The sequence below is a fragment of the Pinus tabuliformis genome, chromosome J (genome assembly GCF_031772625.1).
Source record: "Pinus tabuliformis cultivar Carrire ecotype Pingquan chromosome J, CPIR1, whole genome shotgun sequence".
In the NCBI taxonomy this organism is placed as follows: Eukaryota; Viridiplantae; Streptophyta; class Pinopsida; order Pinales; family Pinaceae; genus Pinus; species Pinus tabuliformis.
In genome coordinates this window covers 957,572,309-957,590,603 of record NC_142295.1, presented here as the reverse complement: position 1 = coordinate 957,590,603, position 18,295 = coordinate 957,572,309, and the positions used below count along the sequence as shown (strand labels likewise).

Genomic DNA, 18,295 nt, shown 5'->3' with positions numbered 1-18,295 from the left:
AGCTGTGAAGCTTGAGTATATTCCCACTGATGAGCAGGTTGCAAATATTCTGACCAAAGCCTTACCACGGGGCAAGCATGACTACTTCAGAGACAAGATGGGTGTGGTGAGGAACACCTTCCTCGGTAAGAGGGAGTGTTGAAATTTGGTACCGGAGGACAGGTGGTTCCCTAAGGCTTTGAACTTTGGCCTAGGGAAAAGTGTCCAAAAGAATTTAATTTTTCTCCTAAAGTGACTTTATAATTTTTATAAAGTAAAATCTAATTTAAAAGTGACTTTAAGTGATAAAGTTACTAAAGTCTAATTTTAAAGTGACTTTAATTAAGTCAATGTAAAATTAGAAAGGAAAAGTGACTTTGGAAATAAATAACTAAGTGGGTCTTTATTAAAGTGGGGTGAATTAGAAAATAGAAAGTGAGATTTAAATTAGCATTTAATCTCAGCTCTAGATCTCAATCTATTTCAGCCATTGGATTTAGGGGTTCCCCAAAAGTCACTTAGGGTTAGATTAAAGGAGGAAAAAGTCATTAATTCTTTCATGAGCAGATTGAGAGAAGGAGAACAAGAGAGCCAGGGAGATTTTTGGACAATGAGGAGAAGGAGGCTGCAAGTCCGCACAGCAGAGTATCAACAGTGAAGTTTCAGCAGGGCGGAGTTTCAGCAAGGCTGAGTTTCAGCAAGTCTGTACAGCAGAGTTTCAGCAGGGCGGAGTTTCAGCAAGGCTGAGTTTCAGCAAGTCTGTACAGCGGAGTTTCAACAAGGCTGAGTTTTAGCAAGTCTGTACAGCGGAGTTTCAGCAGGGCGGAGTTTCAGCAAGGCGGAGTTTCAGCAAGGCTGAGTTTCAACAAGGCTGAGATAAGTTGTAAAAGTTTGCTTGCTGATTTTTGTTGAATATTTCTCTTACTGTAAAACGCATTTTCCAGAAATAAAAGAAGCTTTCGAACTGGTTCTCTCCAAGAGTTGTAGGGGGTTTTCCCAGGGTCACCTTGACCAAAAATCACTGTGTTTAAATGTGTTGAATGGTTGTTTGTATGTGCTGATTTTTGTATTTCTGCATTTTCCAGCATTCTGTAAAATTTCCAGAATTTGTGTTTTCAGCAAAATTTATTTTCTAGTTGTTGAATGTATGGATATGGGAAAGGACATTTAACTATTTTGGAGAAATAAGGTGAAACTGAAAACCGGGGTGGGAAATGAGAAATTTTTACATCCATCGAATTTAGGCATCTCGACTTTTGCCCTTCGCTGGTATGTCGCTAATGGTTGAGCGAAGAAGGGGTGTTGATTGGTAAAGGTATCCCAGAGTTGCTTGTTTGTAAGAATCGCATTACTCACTTCTTGGTGGGGTGTCGCTGATTTTTTTGGGGATTCAGCTTTTTCATGAGAGTCTGTTGACTTTGTTGAATCTGATGAGTTGTGCTCTTGATTCTCTTCATTCTCTCGTAGGAGCTGTGCGGGTGTACAATCCATCTTTTTACACAGAGGTTTCAGCAATTTTAAGGACTCTCTGAAATCTGCTTCTGTTTGGATACGGTTATTTTCCATCTTTATTCCTATTTGATTTGTCGTATCTTGAAGTTTTTTGATATTGTCAGCCTGCCCCTTAAGCTTGATATCGAAATCATCTAATCTTTTATTGACCTCGTCGTGATTGTTATTTATCTTATGCTCCGCGTCCAACAATTTTTTTTGGAAATCCGCCATTGTCATTGTCGACATTGAGCGAGTTTGTGGCGGCGTGTATTTATCTGCCAGCATAATTTTTTTTTAAATAATTATATTAAATTAATTAATTTAATTATATAATAAGTTTTTTTTAAATATTTAAATAATTAAATTATATAACATATAGTTTTCAACTATATACTATATGTATATATAAATAAATTATATATAATATATAATTATTTAATATAATTTAGGTATATATATTATAAATATATATAACAAAAACTCAATATCGAATTTAAATCAGAATGGAACGGCACGACGTTTGACCGATCATAAAAAACACCTTCGAGCGGATATCACCACATCCCACCGCAATGGAACAGGAAGCACGAGTTGCGGCCTATGTCAGCGGAGGGATGGGACAGCAGTACGCGGTGTGGCAAGCGAAGAGCAGGGGCAGCGGCATGACAGCGGACGAAGCCGAGAATACGCACAGGTTGCGGCTGTACGTGCAGTGGATAGGTAGCAACAGTCGAAACAGGTAGTAACCGCAGGTAATACAGCGAAGGTCTTGTTGGCAGTGGGGATGCGACTAGTGGAATAGGGCGACAAAAGGGGGAAAACACGATATAAGGAATCAAAACAGAAGGAAATGGGAGCGCGTGGGATGGTTGAGCAACGAAATGTTGATGTGGAGCGGAGACAATGTGGTGGTGACAACAGAAATGATGGAGGGTGTTTAATTGCAACGGAGCAAGCATGGATACGTTTGTACGATCAACAACAACAGCGTAGTGGTGGCTCTGATACCAATGAAGTGAAAACTTCTTGACAAACAGAAATATATATATATATATATATATATATTAATAACTGAATAGACAGATGATGATTGTTTACATTGGGGTTCCTGGCTTGTATATTGCCATGGACACCCTTTGGGGAAAGGGCATGATCTTATGATCGTGCCCTTTCGTCTAATTTAACCTAAAATTAAATAAAAAACCTAAAACCAATTAATTTTTCACATAACATTGCCTTCCTCTCGAAAGAATGCTTTGTCCTCAAAGCATACGTAACGACGGTTGTTGTTAACAAAATGCTTTATTCTCCCAAGAAGCGTCTTCTTTGGGTAAGTCCTTCCACTTGATCAGATATTCCAAAATGATCAAAGTCCCACACTTTAAAAGGTCTTGGATTAATCTCTCAATTTTCATTTTTTGGTGATGTGGATATCGGTATGGCTTGATGTTGACAGGGTCTGACCCTGCCTTGACTTCTATTGTATGCTCAATTTCCTTATTAGGCGGCATCTTCATAGGTAGGTCTTGAAATACTTTTCTTCCTTCCGAATTAGATCTTGTATCTCTGGTGACTCTTCACTGATCATATTTGCAGATAACATTTCTAATTGGTGACATTGTACTGCATAAGCGGGTGCTCCTTTTCGACTCAACTTCATCATCTGAGATGATGATACAACTTGATTTTCTAGTGCTTGGAATCCGTGTAGTTTGTACTTCTGACCTCCCCATTTGAATTTTATAAATTGTACTTGATGGTTGGCGGCATAAGTACCTAAAGTTCGTAGCCATTGGATATCTAAGACTACATCTACTCCTCCTAACGGTACCGTGAAGAACGGAGACTCTAGACTGAAGTCTTGAATCTGCAATTTAACCTTATGGCATTTCCCCACCTTTTCAATCTTCTTACCGTTAGCTACCATCACTTTCATGTTTGGTAAGGGAAATGAAAAAATATTGAGTCTCTTTGCCATGGTTGCATCTAAAAAATTGTGTGTGCTACCAGAGTCGATAAGAACCACTACGATGTTCTTCTTTATGTGTCCTTTTAACTTTAGGGTCTGAGGTTGTGATATACCTGTCATAGCTGATAATGACACTTGCGGAATACTTCCGTCATCTAACTCTGGTGAGAATTCTGGGGCATCTTCTATTTCTTCTATGTCAGAATCTTCACTGTTTGAATCTTTGGTTGCTTCACAATTATATAGGTTCTTTGGTTCTTTTCCTTTAAAACATCTATGTTTGGGGTCCCACTTTTCACCACAGCATTTGCATTTAGCCTCTTTTATCCTTTGCATTTCCAAATTAGATTTTTCATCTTCACGACGATGTGGTGAAACATATCTCGTATTATTTGAGTCCACATTCTGGGGTATTCTTCGTCTTGAATATGTTTTTTCCGCTTTTGACCAAAATATTGGTTCGAATTTCTTTTCGGCTGTTTTTGCTTTTTGTCTTGCTACTTCTATTGATGTAATGTCATGCATCTCAAGTTCTACTTGTAAATGGATTTTGAGTCCCGAGACGTATGATTGAATTAGATGAGATTCCGATAACCCAGGTACTTGTGTTACTAAAGTCTCCCATTCTTGAGTGTATTCGTCCACACTTCCTTTTTGTCGTAACTTGATGAGTTTTGAAAAAAACTCTTCTTCCTTTACACCTTGGAATCTTTTAAAGAATGCATCCTTAAATTTTCTCCAGCTAATGACGTGTGTTGTCTTTTTCCACCACATATACCAATTATATGCTTCCCCTTCCATTTTCATGGATGCGTGCCGGAGCTTTTCGTCATCGTCATTGATGTCATATATCTCAAAGTATTCTTCTGCTTTATTTATCTATGCAACATTGTTTTTTTCGTTTCCATCGAATTTAGGCATCTCGACTTTTGCCCTTCGTTGGTATGTCGCTAATGGTTGAGCGAAGAAAGGGTGTTGATTGGTAAAGGTATCCAAGAGTTGCTTGTTTGTAAGAGTCATATTACTCACTTCTTGGTGGGGTGTCGCTGATTTTTTTGCGGATTCAGCTTTTTCATGAGTCTGTTGACTTTGTTGAATCTGATGAGTTGTGCTCTTGATTCTCTTCATTCTCTCGTAGGAGTTGTGCGGGTGTACAATCCATCTTTTTACACAGAAGTTTCAGCAATTTTAAGGACTCTCTGAAATCTGCTTCTGTTTGGATACGGTTATTTTCCATCTTTATTTCTATTCGATCTGTCGTATCTTGAAGTTTTTTGATATTGTCAGCCTGCCCCTTAAGCTTGATATGGAAATCATCTAATCTTGTATTGACCTCGTCGTGATTGTTATTTATCTTATGCTCCGCGTCCAACAATTTTTTTTGAAAATCTGCCATTGTCATTGTCGACATTGAGCGAGTTTGTGGCGGCGTGTATTTATCTGCCAGCTTAATTTTTTTTTAAATAATTAAATTAAATTAATTAATTTAATTATATAACAAGTTTTTTTTAAATATTTAAATAATTAAATTATATAACATATAGTTTTCAACTATATACTATATGTATATATAAATAAATTATATATAATATATAATTATTTAATATAATTTAGGTATATATATTATAAATATATATAACATAAACTCAATATCGAATTTAAATAAGAATGGAACGGCACGACGGTTTGACCGATCACAAAAAACACCTTCGAGCGGATATCACCACAACCCACCGCAATGGAACAGGAAGCACGAGTTGTGGCCTATGTCAGCAGAGGGACGAGACATGAGGACGCGGTGTGGCAAGCGGAGAGCAGTTGCAGCGGCGTGACAGCGGACAGCAGTAGGCAGCGGACGGAGCCGAGAATACGCACAAGTTGCGGCTATACGTGCAATGGATAGGTAGCAACGGTCGAAACAGGTAGTAACCGCAAAACAGTTGTAATACAGCGGAGGTCTTGTTGGCAGTGGGGATGTGACTAGTGGAATAGGGTGACAGAAGTGGGAAAACACGATATAAGGAATCAAAACAGAAGGAAATGGGAGCACGTGGGATGGTTGAGCAACGAAATGTTGATGTGGAGCGGAGACAACGTGGTGGTGACAACGGAAATGATGGAGGGTGTTTAATTGCAACGGAACAAGTATGGATACATTTGTACGACCAGCAACAGCAGTGTAGTGGTGGCTCTGATACCATGAAGTGAAAACTTCTTGACAAACAGAAAGATATATATATATCCCTTTGGGGAAAGGGCATGATCTTATGATCGTGCCCTTTCGTCTAATTTAACCTAAAATTAAATAAAAAACCTAAAACTAATTAATTTTTCACATAACATTAGGCATATACTTGTGTCATACAAGTTGGCTAGGGTTCGTAAACCCTACGGAAAACAAAAGTTCTAGTGTGGAAAGCTTGAATAAAGGGTAGACTTCTTGGTGTTGATGCTAGCTTGTTGTTGAGCCTTTGGTTGACTAGATAGTTTGGTGGGATACCTTGCTATGCCTATTACTAGTTCATGTTTTTTATTGATGTTGAATGCCCTGGCTAGGGTTTGGAGGCATTGGAGAGCCCTAGCTTGTGATAAGCTTGAAGAACTCTCTTGTACCAGAGTGAAAAGTTGTTGGTATGTACCTCCAATTTCATTTATTGTGTATATGAAGAAAAATTCTTTGTCCAAACTTAGTTGCTGATCTGAGTTTCAACTTATAATCTCATGGTGAAAAAATAGTTTCTAGGGTTGTTTGGTTTGCGGATTTATCATGAACAGCCTGCTGATTTTGTTAATTGATTTGACAAACTTATAGAAGCTAAAGACACAGATTTACTACTGCAAACAAATGTTGTAACAAGTGTTTTCAAATTTGTTATATGCTTGAAAAAGTGTGGCCTAAGGGCTAAAACATAGCTGCACTGAAGTAAACTTGTTTGGGATTTATTTTCTTGGGCTGCCTGGTGAATTGGGTTGGACATAAATGAAAATATGCTTATATAATTTATATTTCAGATTCAACCATAAGGCTGAATGTTCACAAAAAATACATCCAGACAACCTCAAGGTTGAGATGAAACTTTGTGAATTCACAACAGTAGTTGGATTTGCAAAATTTCTACAGCAGGACATCAAAACAGATCATAAATATTAATAAAACAGATTGTTTCCTTTTCAGGTAATCCGTTTCAAATCCACTTAAATACTTTTTTAGCTATCTCAGTTCATCTAAGCCAGGGGTAGAATTGCACAGACAAGAATTGACAGAATTCAGATGTGCAAACATCAATTATAGCAAACTGAATACGATAACAAGGAGGCTGTCAATTCAATCCAGCCTTCTGGCGATAAAGATAGTTATGAAATTGACAAAATACCAAACAGAACTTGGATAATGGCAAGCACAGTGTAAGCATTTTCCACAGAAGATAGGCCCTCTCATGATAGTGTCATATCAAAACAATTAATAGCTAAGCTTGCCATTGAACAGTCTGACAGACCACCAAGATAAAGACAATAAGAAATTCAAATTAGCACCAGGTCCATTTGCATAATTCTCGTCCAGGATACAGTCCCAATCTTCTACCCACCATCAAGAAATCCACTTTAATGAAATTAAAGGAAACCCCAACTAAGAACCCTTATGCCTCCAAAGAAGCAGGAAATCATATAAATATGTACAGTATTTTGCAATTTGAACCTAATCCACAAATAATGACTGACATCTTAAGAATCAAGCAAGAACAGAAAAGAAGGTATTCTTCTTTTCACTGACTTAAACAAGAAAGATGGATTGCAGTACAAATTAAATATTTACATATATCATCTTATCTTCAGGGATCCAAAAATTATTTGAATTATAACTCCATAAAAATACAATACATTACTCAAGGAGATATATGCGTGAAGCTATGTCACCAACAAGCCAATCAAAACCTGCTAGCAATCCTTCACCAGTGTAAGCACTGCACCCTACTATTTGCCAGTGTCTGCTGTTGTCCATAGCCTCCAGATTTAGAACCTGAATTGATATAAAATTAACTTTTAGGCAAAAAAAAATTATTGATCACAGCAGCATATACATACATATATCAACCCCATTATGACATCATATGTCATGTTCATTCCCAATTTCATTGGATTTACATCACCGATTTTGCACATTATCAGTAACTGCTGTGCTTTGATTGCTCAGGCACAAGCTTGGGATTCCATCTGTTTCTGAATTCACTGTGTAACCTTTGCCAGGTGGGTAGCATGAGCCTAAAAAGGTGTGGTGGAGATAGGATCAAGGACGATTTTTCAATAAGACAAATAAAATGTACATTACCATGTAATATTAAATTTCTCAGCACAGAATGCACATAAAAAGAGTAATTTCCATTCAATCTCTGAATAGAAATGGCAATTTTTTCATTGGACAAAAAAGGGGGCATGTTGAGATGTAATATTTACTTGGTCAAATATTGGATGCTTATTTGTCGACACCATTAGTAAATGAGATGTGATCTCAGGGGTTGTCTTATTTTACCACCTTTTCTTCTGTGTCCAAAATTCAAGCTTAAGGAGGGATGATAGTTTTATGCTGAGCTAATTTTGTCTTCATGACATGGCACTTTAAGGGGAGCCTTGTGGTCCCACTAGGTTATGATTATAAACCCTTAGTGAACCACCTATGGTCACACAGGAAGTGATTGGGAGTCCCTAGTGGTCTCACAGCCTGGGTTAGGAGCTGTCTTGACTCTATGTTATCCAAACGCCTATAAGAGGTATCTAAACCTCATTTATAAAATTCCAAGACATCAATAGATCATTGTCTGCATTGATCTCGAAGTGTGTTGCAATAATTCAAAGAGAAGTCGACTTCCCTCTATTTATATGAGGGCAACCAAGTAGATTTTCTCTTGATTTAGACTAAAACCCCTAAAAATAATATTGTCATTACAATTTGGATGGGTCACACACTGCTCCCAAACATAGCTAATTCAATGAATTAAAAAAATAAACAAACCAGAATTTGCCCACACAGGTGAGTCGAAATCCCTCCAAGGGTGACAACATCCTATAGAATGTGTGTTTCTCTGTCAAAGGTGCAATGGATGGTCCCAAGGGAGCCATCTCATCTCAAAGGTCACATCTCCTCATCAAATGGAATCCAATTAAGCAATGGCTCCCTCATCAAGTCATTCTCAAACAAGCCCACATCATCAATGTATCCCTCATGAAGGGCACATCATGTAGCTAGCATATGATATCATCATGCAGAGCAATTTGCCATCCCCTCCAGAGGGGTCACAAGTCATCATCATCATCAAACCTCCTCAAAAAGAGGGCAACATCCATCAAGTATGTGCAATGCCAGCCTTGGGGCATCTGTCAACTCTAGGGTACCTCAACTCTCTAAGATACACATTGCCTCTGTGTCATGTCCCTTCCAAAATTATTTTGGAGCAGTATTAATTTCTCCATTTTTGGGCCAATTTTGGAAGTGATTGGGACCCATTCGATTTTATTAGGAGGCTAGACTTAGGAGAAGTTATTTCAATGTGGTTAAGTATAAGTGGGGGCCACCCATAGTAGGGGAATACGCATTCCCTAGTTCGATTTGCATGGAGGGGAAATCGATGGTTAGGTGAGGGACCCACGATGGAGGGAAAAGTGCTCCACAAAATCTATATAAGGCAGCTCTCCTCATTTGGACATCTTATCTTTTGACATATTGAACTCAATCTTAGTTGCTCAAGCTGCTTAGCCGGGTTACTGTGTTGTTTAGCACATGAGTGTCTCCGAATGGAGATCTCAACCCTTGCTTCAGTGGACTTCGAGTGCCAGCCCTAGGAGGGAGTTCTTCTTCATCTCAGTTTGTAGCAGCAATAGGGAGACGAGTTCCAACAGTTGTAAGTCGAGTACTAGTAGCAGGGGTGAGTTACAGCGTGAGGTACTCTGAGAAGTTGGGGATATAGGAGCATCCTTTCATCATTTTCAGGAGTATAGAGGGCAGCTATATACAAGAGGGTCATCCTACACGCAGCTCTAATTTCGTCACACACAGGACTGCGTCATCTCCTCATGACTGCGCAGTCATCAGAGTGAGACTCTTTGGGGCAACACCATTCGAGGGAGTTTGGAGCTAGGGTGTTGGGAGATCATTTGGAGGGCCATTTGAGGAGGATTTCTGGAGTTGTGAGAGCATAGATTGATAGGATCAGTCGCAACAACGAATTTGAAATTGGAGGAGGGCCAAGCTGTGAAGGGTCAATTTTTTAAGGTTGGAACCAAGGGAAACCCTTTCTGGGTTTTTCCGGGTTTTGTGCAAGGATCACACTCCTAATTTTATAAAATTTTCTGAGCAGATCTGAGGGGTCCAATGTTACTTGGGAGCAGGAGCAAAAGTGGGGAGCGGGAGCGAAAACGGGAGCGGGAGCGACATTTTCAGAAGCTCCCGGTTTGGGAGCAAATCCCGGAGCAATTTTTAGAAAAAAAAAAAATATATATATATATATATATATATTATTTTTTAATTTTTGATACATATATGTCAACAAAAACATGTAGAATGATGAATTAGATATAAAAAACATAAAAAAACATAAATTGATCATTGAACCATATCACATCAATCATCTAGAAGTTATAATCTTCATCAACCATGTCCACAAGTTAGTAAAATACATATTACAACTGCAACATGTTGAGTCTCGTGAATCATGATTCATCAAATTCAATCTTAAAGTTTCAACTTCAAGCTTTCAAACTTGAAAATTCAATATATAACATTTATCATCATTGATCACCAAAGTTGTACTTGTAAGCTAAGTTTAAACTTTAACCATTACAAGAAATAATATCTTAGATATTTCTAAGTCCTAACTTCTAACTGTTAACATGAAATGAAATGTTATAAAATGAAACATGAATAATGAAATGAAATGAAACAACTTTAGTCTTTCACGAAGCATCATATTCATAATTCACAATCATTACCAATGAGTTATAATTGCCAACTTCAAACTTCAAATTTTCATTGTCACAGTCATATATTGTTTACAAAAAATATCATTATGATATGAAAGAGTCAAGAGTCAAGAGTCAAGGACTCAAGACTCAACAGTTATGAAAACTAATAGAAACTAGAAAAGACAACTACAACTGTAAATCTACATGTGGCCCTTGCCACGAGAGTCTCCAGGAGTATAAGCAGGTCGTGGTGGTCTTCTAGGAGTCTCCCGCACAAACCGACGACCAGAACTAGAAGGCACATGCCCTCCACGTGAGGGTGTAGATGGAGGTGGCGACAGCAAAGGAACAAGACTCGGACCTCGAGCACTGCTACTGGATGGTGGAGGTGGAGGGGCATGGCTGCTGCAGCGGCAGCTGCTTCATCTTCATCCCTTATAAGTTCCTCTTCCAGTTCTTCAAGATGCACTATACCATCCTCCAAATTGTCATCCTCTGGGTGATTGTCCCAAATTTTATATGTGGGATCCTCATAAGCCCAATCACAGTAATGAGTCAACAACCTCAAGTTGTAGTGCACATAAACCAAGCTTTCTGCTCGGTTTTCATTGAGTTTGTTTCTTTTCACATTATGTATGAAGCTGTAGGTGCTCCAACACCTCTCTGCAAAAGAAGTATGTACAACCTGTGATAAAACTTTTTTGCCAATTTTGGCAAAAGTCCATGGCCGCCATATGTTTCCCACCATGTGAGAGCATCAAATCTGTCTCTGTCTTCCATTGCATGGAAGGTACCAAACAAACCAATGCCACTGAGGTATTTGTCTATTTCAAGGCACACAGCTGCACATTCCTCCCCGTCAGGTATCAACTTTTCTAATGCTTGCAAATATCCACTAGTTACCTCTGCATCTAAATGGGGTTTGGTCCTAATCCCACCCCCTAGTGCAGCTTGGCCCAACCAATATGTAGAGTAGTATTTTGGCATAAGGATATACGCCAAGCAATGTAGTGGAAGATTAAGTCTATTCCACCGTTCACACAAACAATCGTGAATCAGTTTGTACAAGTCGGGATCTTTGTTATGAACAATATCTTTTATTTGCCCCAACATGGTATCCATCTGCTCATACACCTCGCCAATCACTGGTTTATCTGTATCTGCAAACCGAATCATGTGATAAATGGGCTTGGTGAAATCCAATACTTGCCTCACACTTGTCCAAAACTGACCATCAAGAGCGGCCTCCACCAATTCAAAACCTCGCCTGTCAGCTGCATTTCTAGCCCTTTCCTTTAATACTTGCCAATGTGGACTTGATACCATGCTAGCCAATGACTCTTTTACCTTCAAAAGGCGCCTGAAGGTGAGGTAATAGCTACCAAATCTGGTCTTCGCAATCTTCAACAACTCCAATCTCGAGTGATTGCGGAAAAGGCCATGGGTATTGCTATGGTTTGTAATAAATTTTATCATTTGTTTGCCTTTCTTGTACAAATCACCAATCCATTTGTATTGTGCATTTTTGTTCTTGACAACATCATGCATCAGAAGGTTCAATGTGTGAACCAAACATCCAGACCAAAATATGTTGGGGTATTTATCCTCAATAATTGCTCCTGCTGCCTTACAATTAGGAGCATTATCAGTGATGACTTGGATGACATTGTATGGCCCAATACGGTCAATTGTTTCAAGTAATGCTTCTACAATGTTGATGGTGGTCCTGAACTTGTCTGAGTAATCATGTGCAGTTAGAAAGATGGCACCACTAACAGACACAGCAAGAACACTTATCAATGGCTTGCCTTTTACATTTGTCCATCCATCAGATACAATAGACACCCCATGGTCAGTCCAAGAACTTGTCATTCTATTCAAAGAATGTGATATTTTTGCTTTTTCATGATGAAATCCAACGGTTGTTGCCTTGTCATACCCAGGGCTCTTGTATCCTTTAGGGGCATCATTTATGGCAGAAACCATTTCATGCCAATAAGGTGAGCGAAGAACATTGAATGGTATCCCACATGCATAGAGAAACTTGTAAACCTTTGAATCCACATCATTCCTACACCCCTCATCAAGGAAATCTGATATGGTTCTATGCCTTAAAGCTAATGACCCTGTGCCTCCATATCCAATGCCCTGGGAGGATGCTGAAGGAGTTCTTTGTGCTTGTGATTGTGAGGTTGGTTCAAAGAAACCCCTTGATTTTTTTGATTTGTATTGGGCTTCCTCCTCTTCCCTTATGTATTTGGCTCTATCCGTTGTTGACACCGCTGGACAAGTTTTGATTCCTATTTGTTTGTCTCCATCCCATGGCCTTTTCCTGCAGAGGTGTTTTCTGGCACGAGTGTATGAACTTGTGTAATCATTGTTGCAATGGGGGCAATGAAATTTAGTGGTTCCACCCCCTCTCCCTGCTTCAGGCCTGTTAACATAGTTTCACAATGGGGTTTGGTCTTGTTTAGTTTTTTGAGAGTCATGTTCACCCTCCTCCAGCTCCTCCTCACCGGGGTTTTCATCAAATCCACTTTCTCCAGCTTCTTCATTTTGGCCCCTCCGTTTCCTACTCTCCAGCACCATAATAACCATAAAAGGGACCAAGAAGAGGAAAATGCCAAGAAATATAGCCAAGTCCGTGATGTTTGATATTTGTAGGCTTTTGAATCTGCAAATTAATTTGATTTATTTAGAATTTTAGATTAATTAATTTAATTTAGATTCATGATTTTTAACTAAATAAAGTTAATAAACTAAATTAAACTAACTAAATTACTACCTAACTAAATTAAACTAACTAAACTAACTAAATTACTAAGTTACTAACCTCTTTGCAGGCTTGCTCCTTGCTCCTCGGCGCGTGCTCCTCGCTTCTCCTCGCTCCTTTGCTCTTGCTCTCCAACTTCTACTCAACTCATTCAAGTGATAATAAAAAATTTTTTGCCCCATTGTGTTTTTAAAACATAATTTTTTTAAAAAAATTGATTTTTTTCGCGTCCGCGATTTTTTTCCGCCCGGATCGCTCCCGGTGTTGGTCGAATCGCTCCCGGAGCGAAAATTTAACGCTCGGGAGCGATCACCCCCTGATTGCTCCCGAGCTGTAATTTTCGCTCCGGGAGCGACGCTCCCGATATCGCTCCCGATTTTGGCAGGGAGCGCAAATTTTTTTATCGGGATCGCGGATTGGGAGCAGGTTCGAAGGGGGGGGAGCGCTCCCCTGCAACTCTGGAGGGGTCAAATAGGGGTCCCAACTCAACCAGCAGCTAGAGGAGATAAGGGAAATTTGGGCCAAAATTTCCAGGTCAACATTTAGCCAATTCCTTCGTGGGTTATTTTGGGTTTCTTGCATAGAGGTTGGGATTCATTTCCCATAATTTTTTAGCAATAGGGAAGGCTCTAACAGCAAATCATTTCAGGGAGCAACACCTTTCTAGGTAGTGACAATGCAGCTCTTGCGCCAGATTACCAGCAGATTTGAGGATGGTGTTCCATTATTCATTTTGGGCTTTTGCTAGCTTGCCTAAAGCAAGCCCAGGTGCACACATTCCAGCACCTTGTTGTACACCTCTTCCCATTTAGTAAAATGAGTAGACAGCACAGTTTGGTTGCCAATTTTTTGGTCTGATGGTCTAATTTAATTTTATGGTGTTATTTTTATTGTCCGCTTTGCATAGCACTATTTTCCCTAGTTTGGAACATTACACTCTGGAGGAAGAGTGTCATCAACTATGTTGATGGCATCCAAGCTCAATGCTTCTCAATAAGTGGCCAGTGTTCTAGGCCAAAGTGCCCAATGGAGTCATCAAGGGGGGTTGGATTTCCTCTTTGAAGTGTTGGAGAAGCATCACACAATCCCTCAAGGGATGGAAGTTGTACTTGAGAGAAAGATCCAGCAAAACTCATAGAATAAAGTGAGTTCAACATCATAGGTCCACAAACCATAAGAGTATCAATATGGGCCAAATAAGGCATCAATGTAATTTACACAAGCATTATCTTCAAATGTCTTTCTAGCTTATGACTTGTAAACAACTTACCTTGCTTAGATATGGTAGGATCATTACAAGGCTATGTTACCCTTCTTTCTGTTGATTTTCTAGGGAAAACAAGCTAGAACAATTTTCTTCAACAAATAATTACTTCCAATGATTAATATGCATTAATAATATCCATATAGCATTCAATATCATTAAATAGTTATACAAAAGAAAATTTCAACCATTAAACATAAAAGAGCAGTAAAGATACGCATGAGACAAGAGATACAATTAATTTAGACCTGAGGCCAAGGCAAAACCCACAAGGGAAAAACCCAGAAATCTTTCCTTATGGGGGAGAGAGAGAGACAGTTTAAAGTTCATCAATACATCCAAAAACAAGACATCAAGATAACATCCAACCAGAAACAAGAGCTGCCAAGCCTCTCGAACTCTGTTTCTTCTTCTTCCTTTGTTGGAACAGAGATAATCAAGACCCAAGTCGATGTGTCTAATGCGGAGGAGAGGTCTCCTTTATATAGTCTTTGAAGGGGGTCAAATGGGTTCCTCCAAGGGGCCCAACTGACTTGAACAATAGGAGGTTGACTTGAGCAATTTAGGAGGAATAAAATTAATTCAAATTTTCTATTTCTTCACATGATGAAAATACCAACCATGGCTACCATATTTTCAACACTCCCTCTTAGCCAGGGAGGTACTTTTCATTCTCTCTCAAGATCAATCTCCCTGACCAAACCATAGGTCTCCCAGTAAACACCTAAGGGAGAGATTAGAGGCAATGTAGAAAAAGTTGAAGTTGGGATTAAATCGGCAAGGGTCCATAAATTGAAGAAGTCGTTAAAGTAGGGAGGTTCTTGAAAAAGTCGGCAGAAAGTCAGCCAAATTAAAAAATACAAAGATATTCATTTAAAATATATATATATATATATATATATATATATATATATATCGTTAAAGACACTACCTCACTCGCGATTTTTTGGAAAAAACTCCCGATTTTATTCAGAATTTTTTGATAAAATCAAGATTTTTTCAAAAAAGAAATTTAAAAGCCGTTAAAGAAACTACCTCACTCGTGATTTTTTGGACAAACTCAATTTATCCCGACTTTTTCAGTAAAATCCCGATTTTTTCATTTTCCAAAAAGTGGCCAAAAAATCCGCTGATAAAATCAGCTAGCTCAAAAAATTGGACTTCATCGATTTTATCGCGGCATTTTCCACACTGATTAGAGGTACAAGTCTCTCCCTCTATCAAGACCAATATCCCCAACCAATCCATAAGTCTCTTAGCAACTACCCAAGGAGAGATTAGAAGTCTCATCATAAGGAAAGATAAATAGCATCCAACACATTCCATAAGCCGAAAACCCAATGGCATCTAGGTTAGTGCCCAATTGACAAATGGGATCAATCAATGAGGCCCAACCAATCATATGCATAAGGTACATCTCCCTGGCCACAAACAAGGTCTTGTTGGAAAATCAATGTGTTTGTAGATTAGAATTGATTCTCCTTAGTTGATAATTACTTGTGATATTTGTTGTTTTTTTTTTATTATTTAGTTTTTCTTCTTCATCAAGCAATTACCAAAACATGAAGATCACAAAGAACATCAAATATAGGTTTCAAGCCAAGGCAAAATCCCACAATTGGAGAAAACCCGAACAATCATCTTCTTATAGAATCAGATCAAAATGAGATATCCAACCCAAGACCAAAGACTTTCTCCAAGTCAGCCCTCCTCCCAAGTCAAAGTCAAATATAGTCAAGCTTCTTCAAACTTCGATCCAGCTGCAAAATTCAAACCTTGGCCCTGTTATCAACTTCAGAGAACTTTCGGTCCTGTCACAGATTGCAAAATGTCTCAGATTTTCGGCTCTATCACAGAATCGCAGAGATCTTGCATGTGTGAAAGATATGCTTCAGAATATGGTCTTCCTTCTTTTGTTTGACTTCTATCTTTTCTCGACTTTGGTCTTGTCATTTTTCTCTTTCTCAATCACAGAACTTGCACTTGGTTATTAGATCTTCTCTTGCTTGGAGGTCGAAGTTACTTCTTTATATAGCTATCTAGGATGGTGAAAAGATGCCACAGAGGCCAAATTTACAAAGATAGGGTCGACTTGGAGGTTTGACTAACAAATTTTACAAGAATAAAATTCCTTTCTTTCTTTACAAATGTCAAATTTGACATGACTCTTTTACAAATTTCTTTGACTCTTTGACTTCTAAAGCATGAAGAACATGCTTAATCAACAAAAGAAAATAATGATAAACAAATTAATAATAATTTTCCATTATGAAGACAGACACTAGTTACTTTTCCAACGCTCCCTCTTAACTAGGGAGGTATTCATAAGGACTCAACAGGTCTATCTCAAGTAGAAATATTTTCATAAGAAGGGATCCAAATTGATAAGCATTAATGATGATAGTATCATCATAGCCAACATTGTCACATTATGAAGGCCTTGACAAGTACACTCTATCTCTCCACTAGATCAAGCACAATGCTGGGAAGCATTTCATGAGACACCACACCACCTCATTAAGGTACATACTCCACCTAGGATACCTGGTGTATGTCCTCCACTAGACCATTCTTTATCCAAGTCTCTGTAATTGACTTAGGATTTCCATCCTAATCCATCACAGTACATGACTCAAGAATGTTTCACCAAGACGCTTATCCAATCCACCATTCTCCTTATCCATGTCCATGTACTTGACTTAGGATATCAATGCTGATCCGTCACAGTACTTGACACAAGGAGAGCCATGGTTATTCAATCCATCATTCTCCTAATCTGTGATGCATGCACTAGACTTGCGATGATTAGTCCTGGCCTAATACATGACACAAGGAGAACGAGTGTTCAACCTTACTCCCTCTCAACCTGAGAGGAGAAATCCATGCTCACTTCCTCTCAAAACAAGGAGAGTTCATCAACAAGCCTCAGCTTGTGTCAGAAGTACTAATACTTCCCTTACATCAGCTACCTACAATTGTTGTAGCTTCCTCAATCATCCCTCCTATCACTAAGTTTGCTCATCTTGCAACTTCTTGAATTAGGGTCCAAATCTGCCTCCTAACAGTCTATGATCTTGTACTTGAGGTCTTCACCATCTGTATCCTTCACTATGACCAGCACTATTTCCTACACTAAATTGCTTCCTGCACTGAAGATAGCCCTGTTGTTGCCAAAATGTACACCTAAGGCACAATGCTCAGAGTAGGGGTTGTCACTTATTCCCTACTCACTTCGTTTATGCTCACTCCTAGACAAGCTATGGGGGGTAGTCCCTAAAGATGGATGAAAGAGGAAAACTTGTTGGAACAAGTTCTAGGAGACTAAGAACAAGGCAATGACTCCTCTAGGCAACTTGATTAAAGTTAATTGGCAAGTAAACTTATTATTATTGAGCAATATAAGTTATTACAGATAGAGTTGATTAAATTGATACGACACTTAACAAGATAAACAGTGATGAGACTAGTGCCTTAATGACAATGCTCAAATACAAATTAAAGTACTTGCACAAAATAACTATATTTCAAATTACAAGAGAAGTAATGTTGCAAGACAAAGTTAGAATGAGAGATCAAAAGATTACAATAACTGGATATATGAGCAATAAGAAATAGACTTGTAGATGTAAATAAAATGTGTACTTCAAGTAAAATGATATTCAATAAGCCTTTAAAATGACAAGCACAACAGTGGAAGATTCACAAGTAATCAAATTGAGCTTGTGATTCTAATTATAGATAATCAATTGAAATGCAAAATGAAGATGCAAGATCTTAGTTGATTTTAATTATATGCCTATTCTAAGGTGAAAGCCTTTTCCTCAATTATTTGGAAACAAGCCTTGGAACAAAGTTTTAGAAA

At 38.5% G+C, this 18,295-nt stretch overlaps 1 protein-coding gene across 1 annotated transcript in view; it reads right to left on the bottom strand.

Moving 5' to 3' along the window:
* Positions 1-6,947: 6,947 nt before the first annotated feature.
* The window catches only part of TTN5 (ADP-ribosylation factor family protein), a 163,523-nt gene continuing 152,175 nt past the window's right edge, over positions 6,948-18,295 (bottom strand). Inside the window, exon 5 of the mRNA XM_089375979.1 lies at positions 6,948-7,460. Within this exon, the coding sequence (XP_089232105.1) occupies positions 7,323-7,460 (138 nt within the window). The 3' untranslated portion in view covers positions 6,948-7,322. The remainder of the gene's footprint in view (positions 7,461-18,295) is intronic.